General features: G+C 39.5%; 1 protein-coding gene across 4 annotated transcripts in view; it reads right to left on the reverse strand.

Annotated features, from left to right (window-relative positions):
* TMEFF2 (transmembrane protein with EGF like and two follistatin like domains 2) overlaps positions 1-14957 on the reverse strand; it is a 915272-nt gene that overhangs the window by 42171 nt on the left and 858144 nt on the right. For 2 of the 4 annotated variants that reach the window (XM_082261208.1, XM_082261210.1), the window contains one exon: positions 3951-4096. The exons of the other annotated variants lie outside the window; for them this stretch is intronic. In XM_082261208.1, the coding sequence (XP_082117334.1) occupies positions 3955-4096 (142 nt within the window). In that variant the 3' untranslated portion in view covers positions 3951-3954. The remainder of the gene's footprint in view (positions 1-3950; positions 4097-14957) is intronic. 4 annotated transcript variants of the gene reach the window in all.

Here is a 14957-nt window from a genome sequence, read left to right on the forward strand (position 1 = left end):
AATGAGGTAACGATATACTGCGAGTATTCTTACTCCCTGTAGTCTACATGGATGATTTTATTGAACTCACTGACTTGTGGCATTGTCTGTTTCTTTTTAGCCTAAGCCCTATGACACCTGTTTGTGCTAGTCCACTAACCTAGTGGCTTGCTTCCAGTGGATTGCTTATCATTGTTACTACAAGTTGAGCTCTTTTGAGGAATTCTTTTTGTCACATCCATTCTCCTTATCCAGCAGTTTTAGGTAAGAACCCCCCATATACCGGCAGGTTGGGTGTACTTTTGAAACATAAAGTAAAATAGTATACTTATGACAACTCCTTTCTTTGCTTAGTTGATCATTTGCTATAGAAAAGGAGGTGTGGTGCATATAGGGCCATTTGGGCTCCTCCTTGTGGGACCAATCAAGATAAGTGAAGTTAAATTCCTTTTCGGAAGATATCTCGCTGGTGAACACAGGTGAACTTTTGATGAATCTATGTCCCTAATTTGGGATTTACTGGGGTTAAGATTTGATGCTCAGTGGCTCTTTAAATATCTTATTTGATATTTTTCATGGATTCCACTGTGGGGATATGGTCCTCCTATGACACACTGATATCCCTTGGTGGTAGTTTTGTGGCTGCGGCATTGACATATACTTGTCCTGGTTGCACCTCAGGCATGAAAACAGTTTCTCAGACGACTCATTGTAATTCTGTTGTATATGAATTAATTGTATATAAACATAGCTAAATAAGGCTGAACGGCCCCATGCGATATTGTTTTTATGATGTGTAGCTACCTTTTGGCAAAACATTTTGAGCAAAACATCGCTGTAATAATACACTTGGATCAGATGTGATCTTTTTTAACAAGTGAGTATATTTTTTATGTACTTAATAAAATTCAATATGGATTTTAAAATATGATAGAGAACATTGTCGTTGTTTGGCACCTTTAAAGTACCCCAAATTCCTTGTCCCCTATTCTATTACTTTTGGGATGCAGTGTCTTGTTCCCCAGACCTTTGGCTGACAATCTGTTTCTCGCTATTTTTATAGACACATCTTATATAAATACACATTTTGCTTTTGTGCACCAATTAAAGCTGAAGTTTAGGTATTGATATTTTTGCATGGGTCCATCTTGGACCAATGTAAGCATCGATGTGCCATATCTTGTCAATCCCCATGGAAGCTGGAAATCACTGGAGGTACTCCAGTGATTACTGTTAGCTTTCAGGTCCGATGGCAATAGGCTGCTTTGATGTATAGTGAACATAGGAGGTTAGTCACTCAGCATGGGTGCCATTCAGAGAACACTTTTAATTTTCTCAAAGAAGACAAAGTGTTCTCTGATTGGACGAGGTGGAGAGGTGGGCAGTGACATCAGGCTCTCCATGTCATCCAATCAGTGAATGTTTTGCAATTATTGAGGAAATAAAAAGTGTTCTTGGAATGGTTCCTGTGCCTATTGTGCACCACCCTGTGTTCACTAAGCAGCAGGATAGTCACGAGACCCGGTCACGAGAAGCTAGTGGGGATCAATATTACTATGCAAAATATATCCATACCTAAGCTTCAGCTTTAACAAAAAGTATGCCTGGAACTGGAAAGAGCAAAGGAAAGGGTAACCGAACTTATACGGGCATGGGGAAAATCAGCTATGTGGAAAGCCTAATAGAATTTAAATTATTCATGCTTCATAAGAGGTGATTTATCAGATCCCCAAGAGATGTCAGGAAGAGTTTTCTTTGTTAAAGCAAATTGGATTCCTTTATTTTTTTATTTTTTGCATTTTTTAGGAGTAGCTAAGGTTTTTGATAATGCACTTAGTAGGAATAGAAGGTTTAAGATGGATGTTTTGTATCATTTTTCAGGATTTTTAAAACACATTTTAATAATTAAAACAACCATTTAATACAAGGTACTGTATACCAATAACATTGATTCTGTAGCATTCAGGGCACATTTAGATCGATGAAGTCTGAAGTGGTGTGTCAATGAATGTTACGTTAAGGCAGTCCATTTCTTTGAATGGTCTGCCAATGCACTAATATGGGCCAGAAAATTGGCATGCACCATTTTTTCCAATGTGACACACCACCACACATGGTTTTGAGGTACCATGAGCTGTGGTGCCTTAGTGCATTTGGGATTCCATTGAAAATGAATGGCATTGCAACTGATAGGTCTGAAGAGTGGCCCTCCCATATGGTAGGGGGGCACAATAGGCTATACTGAGTTACAATTTATAGTTTTAGGAGTGCATATAAAGAATAATGGTAAGAGAATAATCTCAATAGTATAATGAACAAATCATAATTACCTACAAAATGGATGGAGCTGTGCTTAAAGTGGTAGTAAACCTTCCTATAGTTTTTTGCCAACTTGGTCTCTGTTTAAGCTTTAACTGTAACAATGCTGAATATGTGATCAGTTATGACACCAGTTATTGGATGGTTTGACAGTTTGTTTGAGAGCACATCCAATGTGACAGTTACATTCACGGCATGTGCCAGAAATGTAACTGTTTTTGGAAACTGTTAAACCTTTGGGTTTACTTTTGCTTTGAAGATTAGAACCATTTTGCCTGCACACACTTGTCCTTTCAGAGACCGAAGCCTTAGATGTGTTACAAACCTCCCTACAACTGCAGTATTCATTTAGCATGTGTGTAATAGTCAGGCACAAGGTGTAAAAAAACTAATTGAGGAATTAACTAAGCTTCCTGTGCCATTATAGTCAGAAGACAGCTCACATTCCTCTCATTGCCTGTACAGTGATTACACTACATGAGCAGAGTCTTCAGGGCCAACAACCCTCCTCCTTCTCCCTCCTGCTGTAAACAGAACTTGGGTCAGGGATAGGAAGAGAGATCAGAGCCTGCAGCTCTAGCTCTCCTGTGCTCTGTACTGTGTCTGTCATAGACACGGAAAAACAGAGGCGCAAACACCTGGTGCATTACCCTTGGACACCTTTAAAATTTTTATTAAAAAGCCAAAAACTTACCCTCAGACTCTAAGGAAGGAAGCGTGTCTCTGTAAAAACGCGTCAGCAGTCCAATGACAGGGACGAATACATCCACATGTGGTGGACTCATTCAATGCAATATATGTTCTTCATGTCTGTGAGTATGTTTTTGGCTTTTTTAATAAAAATTTTAAAGGTGTCCAAGGGTAATGCTCCAAGTGTTTGCGCCTCCTTTTTCTCTTTTTTCTATGCACTTCTGATTGGAGTTCCCCGCCTGAGGAGAGCAGGACACCTGTCATTCTCATTGGAGTGAGCGCTTGGGGGATAAAGTTGACGGAAGAACAGAGAACTGATCGATCCTAATTAACAAAGGGGCTTGTGCTCCGTTTGCTAATAAGGAGCACATCTGCTCCATTTTGTATGTTTAGAAGAGTGGTGCAAGAAATGTGCACCACTCTTTGTTAATTTCCTGCAAAGACTCCATCTTCAGCAGCCATTTTCTATGTGTAAAGGGCATAAAAGTGTAGGGTACAAAAACATGAAAAACTACTTTCTGCCGAGCGGTAGTAATAAGAAACTCTGTTGCAAGCTGCTTCTTTGAGAGCTATCCATGTTTGGAAAATCTAATATTCTGATTCCACCAACATTTGAAAACTTCCTTTTGTGGCGCGGAAGTTTGTGGTACTGTGAAATATTAGTAAAGCTAACTCACAAACTATTTGTGTGCATCAACAGAATTTTAAAAAACAAAATATTTTTTTACTCCATGTGCACTTGAAATGCTCCCTCTTATAAAATATGTCAACTTTTGGTACTGTACAACATTCTTTACATTTGTCACAAACTGCATTTTCTTTGTGTTTAACAGTAAAAAGAAAAAAAAAATGACTGTACAGAAATGTGAAAGGTTCATGTCATGGTGCTGCAGTGTAAAATATACACTATAGCTAAACAAAAAAAAAAATCAGTCTTTAGATGCACATGGAGCACAGCCTACCTGCTCAGTACTTCAGTTTTTCATCCAGGCAATGCTGTACTGCACCAGTCCACCCTACTCCCTTTTGTCGGTAATCTGGTGATGCTGGAACACACCTGCTTTTGATGCTGGAACACCCTCCTTGCTGCCTCTCACATACAGAAAGCCTGATGTAAAAAAAAAATGTCACTACTAAAATGTTTCTCACAGCCATCAATCAGATTCAAATCTGCCTGGAAATTTGAATATGATTGGTGATGCAGAAAGCACATGTTTCAGGAAGTACACTCCTACTGACCCTGTGAGGTACCCTGTGTCTGTTCTAGCTGCAGTGAATTGCAAAGATCCCTGATAATTGCACATTGATTGAATGTCCCGATATTGGCACAGCTGCAGTGTTTCAGAGTGTAGTAATAGGTCATTGACTGGTTTCAATTGTAGCTAGGAATTGCTATTTGACCGAAACCTATTGCAAACTGCTTTTGTTTACTTGTATAAAATAAGGAATAGTGTTACCCCAAACAATTTTGAAATTGTAAACCTACTTTATCCCTGTGCACAGTTATTAAAGGATTGGATAGAAATTACAGTTATAACTTGTCATATATGCCAACAGTACTGCACATTTTATGGTTTGTTGTCACTCACTGTTGACACGCCATCTGCATAAAGCCATTGCTCAATAGAGGGCCCCTTAAACATCCAATAAAAACCTTCACTATTAGTGTGTGCCAGAGCCATTAAAGGTTAAGTTCACCTTTTTCTATCTCATAAATGCACTAATTGTATGATAAAAAAATATGTATTGATTAAAAAAAAAAAACATTTAAACCCGGGAAGCATTGCAATCAGGGTGAGTGCCCCCTGGGTGCAATGCTGAGGGTTCTGCAGACTCGACTTCTAAGCTGAAGTCCGTGTCTGAAGTATGGACTTTCAGTTAGAAATCTTCAGGAAGGACGGCTGGACTACAAACGAGATAATGTCAGCACACTACTACCTTCAGCTGTCCTTCTGAAATCTGACACAGGCAGCTAAAAGTGATCCTTAGGAACGCACTCAGGAACACTCAAAGCTGCTTCAGGAATCATCTCACTGGCTGCCCACAGCACATAAGAGCAAGCAGGCAGAGAGCTGTCTATTCCACACACTTAGCAGCCTGGCAGTTCCCTTCCACAGTCACTGCCTTTCCTAACAACTTTTTAATAAGTCTTCTCACCCCCTTCGGTTGTGGTAGTGGTGGGGGGTTTTGGGGGAGATGAGAAGACTTGTTTTTAGGGTTTGCTTTTTTATGGAACATTCGTAAAAAAAACTGAGGGTGCAGAGATGTCAGTGACTGGTAACTTTAAAGCGATTAAAGTCTTGTTTGTTTTTTTTTCTAAAATAACAAACATGGTATACTTACCTGCTCTGTGCAGCAATTTAGCACAGAGCAGCCCAGATCCTCCTTTTCTTGGATCCCATGCCGGCACTCCTGGCCCCTCCCTCCTGACGGGTGCCCTTCCGAACCGAGGCTCTGTGTGTCCATTGGCTGTGATGGCCAATCAGGAATACAAGTGCCCAGAGAGCCAAGGTTCTTGTGGACATCTCTGGATTGGGAGGGGGCTCAGGAAAGTATTAGGGGGGCTGCTGCACACAGAAAGATTTTTTTTATCTTCATGCATTCTATGCATTAAGGTAAAAAAATATTTGCCTTTACAACCACTTTAATCTAAAACAAATGACAGAAAGCTTTTACATTGTAACAAATGAGTGTTTACGGTCTGCTCACACAGAGCCGGAGAAGACAGCACTTGATGTACCACATAGGCTGTCAGACTGAGCATATTCTGCTTGTTTCATAGTGCTGGGCTTCATTCACAAAGTGGTAACTTACCGCATCTGAGTATGCTGAAAGACACCACACAGCGTTTTTCTAATTTTTTTTGGCATTCACTATAAAAAACCATACTAAAATACTGCATGCCCTATTTTATGAGAAAATGCGGTAAGTTAGTAGTGAAAACCTGCGCTAATTTACTGCTGACAGTAGCCAGTGTCCTTAACAGTGTAAATAGCTGGTTGTTAAGGAGTGGGCAGCCACCTGCATACTTAACAACTAATGAGTCATCAGCTATTAGCTGGGATCCCAGCAGACAGCTGAATGTAAAAAGTTTTTTAGTCCTTTATTAAAAAACAATAATAAAAAAAAATTGTCCACCAGTGTAGATACGTCAATCACAATAAACGTTGGCCGCCAGCCCGAAAAAGCAAGAAGTAATGGCTTCATTCCTGACAAGGGCTCCCACCAAATGACAGCTCCACCACCTCCTGCCGCTAGGTCAACCAAGAGCGGGGCCACCCAGTGACATCACCATGTACCCCGCCCGTTGTGACAACATCAACCCAGCAAGCCCCAGTCGGTAACATCACAAGTGGACAGGGCCATCTAGTGACATCACCTGGTGGCCCTGCCCACTTAGTTTATTTCGTGGTGGGAGACAGCAGAACTGTCTTCGGTGGGAGCCTTAGTTGGGAGTGTAGTTCGCTTACTCATATCCAATTATGGTTATGAGTAAGCGACCAGTAGAATCGTGAAACGCGTCAACCTGTCCTATGTCTGTGTGATGCACCTGTGCATTTAAGTTTATGGGAATAAACACTTCCAGTTTATCTACTCCTGAGTGCGGTCAAACTTTCTCTTTGAATACTTGTGGTGAAGAGGCCCTTGTCCCCATCAACATGGGGACAAGGTGCTTTGGGGAGAACCCCCCCTGCCTCCAAGCACCTCCCCATGTTGAGGGCATATGGCCTGGTTTGGTTCAGGAGGGGAGTGCTCACTCATCCCCCCACCTTCCCTGACCTGCCAGGCTGCATGCTTAAAAATGGGTCTGGTATTGTTTTTTTAGGGGGATCCCATACCATTTGTTTTTAGCTTTTGGCATGGTTTCCCTCAAAATCCATACCAGACCCGAAGGGCGAAGAGGAAGAATCTAAGTGAGAGCATGCACAGAGCCTGTGATTGCTCCTAGGGTGAAGGAGAAAGAAATGTGTGCACACTCTGTAGACTATAGGAAGTATAGTCTTTGCTTAGAATCTCCAGCAGAGAGGAATGATGTGGCTGTGTGGGGAATTGGGCGTGGGTACGCACAGCCACGCTAAATTTAAAAACAAACAGCTATGAAACAAAAGATGCACACTAGGATTCTGGCAAGACGACAAATGTAAGTTGAATTCTGGGCTCATGTATGCTCTCATGCTGCATATTACACCCTAAACATAGGTGTAACATGTAACATGGGTCTAAAGGTGAACTTATCCTTTAAGTATCATAGAGTCACCTTATTAATTCATGTCAAATTTTGTGTTGTTCTGTTTCATATTAAAAAACTGTCAGCCTAGGAGGAAGGATTACTAAGGAGGCTTACCTTAATAGCATGCAATGTAGTCATATGCATTTCAAATAAGATGAGCTTTATGGGTGGGGGAGAGGTTCTCTTGTCTCTTTGGTGGGTTCCACTGTAAGTTTTCACTCTATGTGGTGGCTTTAGAGTTGGAGAATTGATTACATTTTATTGTGATGCCACATAGGAACAGTAATCTGTATCCAAACAAAGATTGGCAGCCCTATTTAAAATGGAGAGTAGATACCATTCTCCACAGTATATAAGTGTTAACTCTACTCCTCAGTTAGGTGAGCTTGATCATATGACTTTGGCAGGGCATGTGATGTGACTGTGCTCTCTTTCTCCATGATCAACTTTTCCAAAATTTGTTGGAAAAACTCTCAGCATAGGAAATACTAGCTAGATACCCACAGATTTCTCTCGTTCAAACCATGTGTTGAAAGACAAAAAGTCTAATAGATTTCTCCATTCATACTAAACAACATGGGTGGAGGAATCTCCCCTTTCAGCTATTATATGCAGACTGCTGCAACACCTGCAGCTTTCTGAATGCCCAATCTGATCTGATAGGATGCAGTCACTTGAGTCAATAATTTTTCACACAGCTCCTTTACTTCTTTCAATCAAACTTGGTGCTAACAGGGCCAGCCAGAGCCCAAATGTTGGTAGATTCAGCAAGAACTTGAGCCAATTTTTGTATGGCCAATTTAAGGAGTTGCCTTTTAATAGGTAAACGTATTAAAAAAAAAAAAATGCAATTTTAGAGCAGTTGAATTATTTGAATCTGGATGTAAACTAAAGATTAAATAAGTATATTTCAGGACAGAAGGGTATTGAGTTTTCTATAATATGATAAATTAAGTAATAATTTGTTTCAGGAATTTGTTTTGAATGCAGCGCTTTGCCAAATGAGATGGAAAAATTTGATGGCTGGATTGAGACACAAAGGGCAGTGTCAACTAATACAATATATTGGCTGAAAGAATATTAATTGGACACGATATACAGTATGTACACTTGCATGAATACATTATGGATGTATTAGGGGAGGGATTCCTAAACTATGGCCCTGCAGCTCTTGCAGAACTACACATCCCATGAGGCATTGTAAAACTCTGACATTCACATACATGACTAGGCATGATGGGAATTGTAGTTCCTGAACAACTGGAGTTTGGGAATCCCTTTATTAGGGTATATTTGGTTATTATTTGTTGAAAAGGATCAAAAAGACACAAGTCCCTCAAATTCAATCTTAAACAGAAAAACAATCCTTGGTAATTCAGAGGAAAGTAAAAAAAAAACTTTTAAAAGTGTGGTCCAATTTGCTTTAATAGGGAAAACAATCCTTCCTGGCTCTTAGTTATAATTGGATAAATTAGTAGTTCAAAATTTATATATTTTTTAGAAAGGAAAGCATTGAACTTTTTTTTTTGTTAATGAATCCACTGTATTTGCTAGAACCAGTTCCTGTTGAAGTCTATGACTCATTTTTAGCTTTTATAGTTTGTTTATTATGTCTTCTCTGGTGACTTTACAATAAACAGTTTACTGCTGATTTTCATATCGGCCATTTATAAAAATGAAATTATATTTCCCCTTAGGGGGAGTGAATACATTCAGTAAATTACCCTTCCCTCATAACTAATGTTCTCTAAAGCCCTAATTTAATTATGTAATCAACTAATAATAGCGCATGATATTCATGAATATTATCTCCCTATCTGGGGTTGTACCGAAATCTTTCCAAAATGTTAATTGAAAACCAAAGAAAGAAGATTTTTTGGACTTTACAAGCATAAATATCTGATTATGGAAACATCACACTTTACAAGTAAAATGAATGTTTTTTTTACCAATCACATTAAAATTATGAAGTACATACTATAAAAACAACGCTGGTGCAAAGTTTTTATTAATATGTCTTTTCATTTTTGTAGGTAAACAATACATATTTTGAGTGAATATGGAAGGTTGTCTATATAATCTTTCTTATCGAATATCATAATTTTTTTTTTTATGCATTCTAGATACACACCTACCATCAACTTTCTCCCTAAGAAGTACACTTTGTTCATGAAATGCATTTAGAGCATGCCAATATCCCACCATTGAGTGGCATAATGATTGTAGATGTTTCTTTTTTTATAATAAACAGTATATGATCTATATAATTACCAGTAGCATGACTGTAGTAGAGGTATTGCAAACAAACAAGAAAAAAAAAAATAGGATTTTCATCTTACCTGTAAAATCTATTTGTTGGAGTACATGACAGGACACAGGATAATAATTTTAGACTACTGGGTTATACTGCCACCTTCAGGAGATTGGACGCTGGCAAACGAAAGTTGTAAAGATAGCCCGATATAACCCCTCCCACTTCCAGCATGCTTCATTTTTTTCAGAAAGCTACTAAAGTCTACTAAATTCACACTATTTTAGTTAACTAAAATACGACTAAAACAATTTAGATTATAAAAATATGACGAAAACTTAAAGCAGAGTTCCAGCCATTTCACTCACCTGTCCAACGGTCCAGCGATGCGGCCGCCCGAAGCCTCGATCCTCTCCCTCGGCGCCGGCATCACTGCTGTGGGCACCCGGTTGTGACAGTTTGCGGCTTCACAGCCGGGTACCCACTGCGCATGCGCGAGTCGCGCTGCACGTCGTGATTGGCCGGCAATCTTCTGGGACCTCTGACGTGTCCCAGAAGATTGCAGGGAGGGAGGGGGAGAGGAGAACTTCCGTTCAGGGCGCCGCGGCGCTCCGAGCGGAAGTGGGAGCGGGTACCTGTCAAAACTAGGTACCCGTTCCCCCCCCAAAAAAAAATGACATGTCAAATGTGGCATGTCAGGGGGTTGGAATATCTAAAGCGGAAGTTCCACTTTTGGGTGGAACTCCGCTTTAAATTAAATTTTATTCAAAAGACTATGACCAAAACAAAATTGAAAATTGACATCAAAATTTACACTAATCTGCTGGCCATTTCTAAATCAGCAACACAATTCCATCCAAAGACTGTAATAATAGCACATTAAAGTTTAAACATGTATTGCATCACCGCATAAGCATAAGTAGGGGGCATCTACTAAGCTGCTGAAAGAGAAAAAAAATTAAGAAAAAGGCTTTTCTTATATTTTTTTCTTAATATTTAATGTTGGTAATATATTCAGGTAATATGTGCAATGACAGTACAGCCAATATAGTTCACAGTTTTTTTTTCTTTTGTATTTTAAAGTTGCACTTGTATTTTTGTTTGTTTTATTTATAAAGACGTTATATCTGTGTCTGTAGTGCGTGTTCAAACCTTAATACCATACATAATAACATATTATTCGATTTTTACTCCAGGAGTATATAACTAGTTTGAAAATTCTGGAGAAATTTTTAAATAATGCATTAGAAATTTACCTTAACCCATTCGATTTGTAGTTGACTAAAATGTATGAGATTTTAGTTGACCAAAATGTACTGGAGATTTTAGTAGACTAAACTATCACTAAAACAATTCAGATAACTAAAATACGACTAAAAAGTAAAATAGTATTTTAATCAAAAGACTAAAATATGACTAAAACTAAAATCACATTTTAGTCAAAAGACTATGACTAAAACTAAATAGAAATTTGCTGCCAAACTTAACACTGGTGCTGATGCTTCCCTGCCTGATACTCAGCTTGCCTCTGACGCTTCCCTGCCTGATGCCCTGCTTGCCTCTGATGCTTCCCTGCTCGATAGCCAGCTAGTCTTTGGTCCCAGCGTTGAGACATTTGCTGCATTAAGGGCATGTACATTTCTGATGCTATGCCTCTTCAGGAATCTGACCTGTGGGGTACCAAGACAGCTTTCAGACCCTGGCAATAGGGTGCATTACCAATTACTGGACCCTGGTGGCGCACCTTTCAGCAGGTTCACAAATATGGAGGAGAAACCTTTTTGGACTTTCGGGTTAAAGGCAGAATGGAGCATCCAGAGGCCGCTCCTCAAGGGGGGTAACTGTTAAGATCAGAGTCATTACTTGAGTCACCTGCTGGTGGCTGTTGTTCCTGGAATTGGAGGGGGTACTTCCGGTGGCCATCAGTGGGTGTCTCCCAGCAGCTAGACTGTACACTTAATTAGGCTGCACCTGATGTTGACTGCTGGGGAAAAATAAGCCCGCCTTTCACTGAGGTTCAGGGCTTCAGTATTTTACCTGCAAGCTGTGCCCCTGTCTGAGCCTGAACCCTGATCCTGAAACCTATACCCTGATCCCGAGTCTTGTTCTTGTACCTGGCTTCCTGTTCCCCTTGTCTCCTGTGTCTGTCCTGTCTTGCTTTTGTGTGCTCCCTTCATTTTGTATATAGTAAGTTAGGTTATTATTTTGGTTTTGCACTGCCACATTTATTTTCACTTACTTTATTTATAGTTTACTGGTGTTGGTATTGGAGTATGTTATTTGGCTTATTAAACTTATTTTAAACATATTCAGTCTAAGTACTAATTCCTTAAGTGCAGCCAACTGATCGGATCGCCCTTGCTGGATGCCTGCATGTGGTATCGCTGACAGTAAGTGAGACATTACCTGCAAAGGTTTATCTACTGATCCACTGCAGAGAAGTGTCATGGTGCCAGTAATAAGTGTTTTAGCACACATAGGGCAGAGTGAATAAACTGTTGCAGTGCACAATGGAGTGTCTGCAACAGATGTGTAAAGTGTTGCAGCTATTTTAGTTAACCCACTATGGAAAAATAAGAATACACGGGGGGTATCCTGAGAGTAGGGACAACACCATGTGATCACTGATGGTAGTTTGTTTGTTTGACAGTAGGTACTGCAAGACTCCAGTATGAACATTTTTACCCCTCCAGTGGGCATGCCCCCAAGGGGTTTTGAGGGTTAAGGTCACCAAGTGTCACAACCCTGGACCTGTATAGCACTCTGTGGCTAACTCAACAAGATGCACTGCATGCCAAGGTGAGTGCTTTAATACAAGATCCAGTACCCAAACCAACAATACACATTTGCCCGGCATCTTCCTTCTGGTAGGGTCTGGCAATGGTCTTCAAGGAGCAGAGAGAAGTGCTAATCCTAAAGCTGCTCAGTTGTGCCACAGTGATTGTACAACAGCTGGGAGTCTAGAAAAAAACGGAGACATGCCGGGAGTGGAAGGGATTATACTGGGTTGTCCATACACTTTTGCTTTGCCAGTGTCCAACATCCTGTAGGTAGCAGTAGAATCCAGTAGTCTAAAAGTACCACAATTAGTAAATACATTATTCATTTTTCTTAGGCAGTGTGATGCTTCTATAATTATACATTTGTACTAGTAATTTATTTTTATGCTTTTATACCCTTTTTCACCCCGTAACAGTACATTGTGTTCTTGAGGTAGTGCTCAAAATTTAACTACATATTAAAGATAGGGCAAATCTTTGGCATTGGGGTAAAATAATGTCACACTTTTTTGCAGGGATCTCCAAACTAGGGCCCTTCAGCTGTTCTGGAACTACATGTCCCATGAGGCATTGTAAAACTCTGACATTCACAGACATGACTAAGCATGATGAGAATTGTAGTTCCTGAACAACTAGATGGTCAAAGTTTGGAGACCCCTGCTTTAGAAGCTACAGACTGGCATTGCATGAAGTTACAAAGTCTACAACAAACAAGATCTGCCTATTCTTCAGCAATTTTCCCAATGTGCTCCCTCCTGCCAATGATTCACAGGTGCTCTTTGCTTGCTTATGTAAAAAGAGAGTCATACATTATTGGAACTCATTCTGAGTAGTAATAGGCATTAGGAGAATCACTGGAATAGAACTTGAGATCAAAGGAGGCTTGCACTTGTTTTGCCAGCAAAAACACAAGTTAATACCCTATAGGGATTGGTGTGCCATTTCTGTGTAGGAGAATAATGGCTTTTTTATAAGCAGTGGGTTTATAATGCCACATTTCAAGATCCTGAAATTGGTTAGCCTTTGTTGAATGAACTAGTATAACTGTGGTTTCTTTGGAGACATGAGCTATCAGAAACACAGGGTTTGAGCTAGAAGAACTCCCTTGGTAGTGCAAAGAAGTACTTACATAGCAAAGGGAACTTGGTGGCATTTTGGTGGTCATTTTGTTTGAACTTGGTGGTATGCATGCAACCCCTACCAGAAAGGGATTTATTACAGCAGTGTAAGTGAAGTAACCCAACCAAAATGCGCACAAAAAAGACTTAATTGTCCATGTAGCTGCCTAATCATTTGTCCACTGTGTCTAGGTCAGCTTGTAATTTGAAGTCATCTCACATGAACTGTATTACACTACATAGCTTTGTGCCATCAACAAAAAAATAGTAGTTTTTAATATTGAGATTAACAATGTATAAAAAAGCTAACCTAAGGGTATACCCATTTACAATTGTAACTCATTCTGAGTATAAATCATTGATCACACCTCCAGACACTGTCCCTAAGCAAGTTTTCTATGCATATTATATATTCCAAATCAACTGGTTTTAGTTAATTTGAGTCCTCAGAATCAAGTCCATTCAGCCATCCATCGCAACAGATTTCTACTCATAAAAAGTAGATTTTCTTAATCTTTTGCCCTCCAGAAGATTTACCCCCCTTCATGACCAGGCCATTTTTTGCTATACGACACTGTGTTACTTTAAGTGATAATTGCGCGGTCATGCAACTCTGTTCATAAATTGAATTTATGTCATTTTTTTCCCCCACAAATAAAGCTTTTTTTTTGCTGGTATTTGAACACCACTGTGTTTCTTGAATTTTTTGAGCTATAAACCAAAAAAGACAGATAATTTAGCTAAAGAAAAAAAATATATATATTTTTTACTTTCTGCTATAAAACATATTCAAAATGTAAAAAAAAAAAATCTAAATTTCTTCACAAAATGTAGGCCAATATGTATTCTGCTACCTATTTTTTGGTAAACAAAATCCCAATAAACGTATATTGATTGGTTTTCGCAAAAGTTATAGTGTCTACCAACTATGGTATATATACTGGAATTTTTTTTTATACTAGTATTGGTGGGGATCAGCGACATATAGTGGGACTGCAATATTGCAGATCTGACACCAACTGACACTAATACAGTGATCAGTGCTAAAAATATGCACTGTCACTGTACTAATGACAATGGCTGGGAAGGGGTTAAACATCTAGGGTGATCAAAGGGTTAAATGTGTGCCCAACCAGTGTTTATGTTTACTATGTTTGCTGCTTTTACTAAGGGATCTGGTAGATTTTATTCCCTGCTTTGCAAGGAAACAAAATACATCACATCCCTGCTGATAGGACAGAGCTCTGCCTTTTTTTACATAGGCAGAGCTCTGTCCTGTGTCTCTCCTTGCCGATCAGCGTGTTCTGATGGACATCTATTGGCTGGCACCCGCTGATCGGCATCTGCTGTGACTAATCACAGCAGAAGTGGCAGATGTGGAAGTGCAGATTTATGAATATATACGTGATTCTGCACAGAACGGCCACCCTGTAGCAGTAAATCTGCTATAGGGCAGGTAAAAAGTGGTTAAAGTGTTCAGTATCTGAAACCCAAACTTTTTATTTTTATTTTAGATAGAGTAGAGCTTATAAAGGTTAAAACTCCAGTATTTACCTGCAATCTGCATCCCTTTGGATACAAAGGGATAT

The sequence above is a fragment of the Pelophylax lessonae genome (genome assembly GCF_965119305.1).
Source record: "Pelophylax lessonae genome assembly, chromosome: 6".
In the NCBI taxonomy this organism is placed as follows: Eukaryota; Metazoa; Chordata; class Amphibia; order Anura; family Ranidae; genus Pelophylax; species Pelophylax lessonae.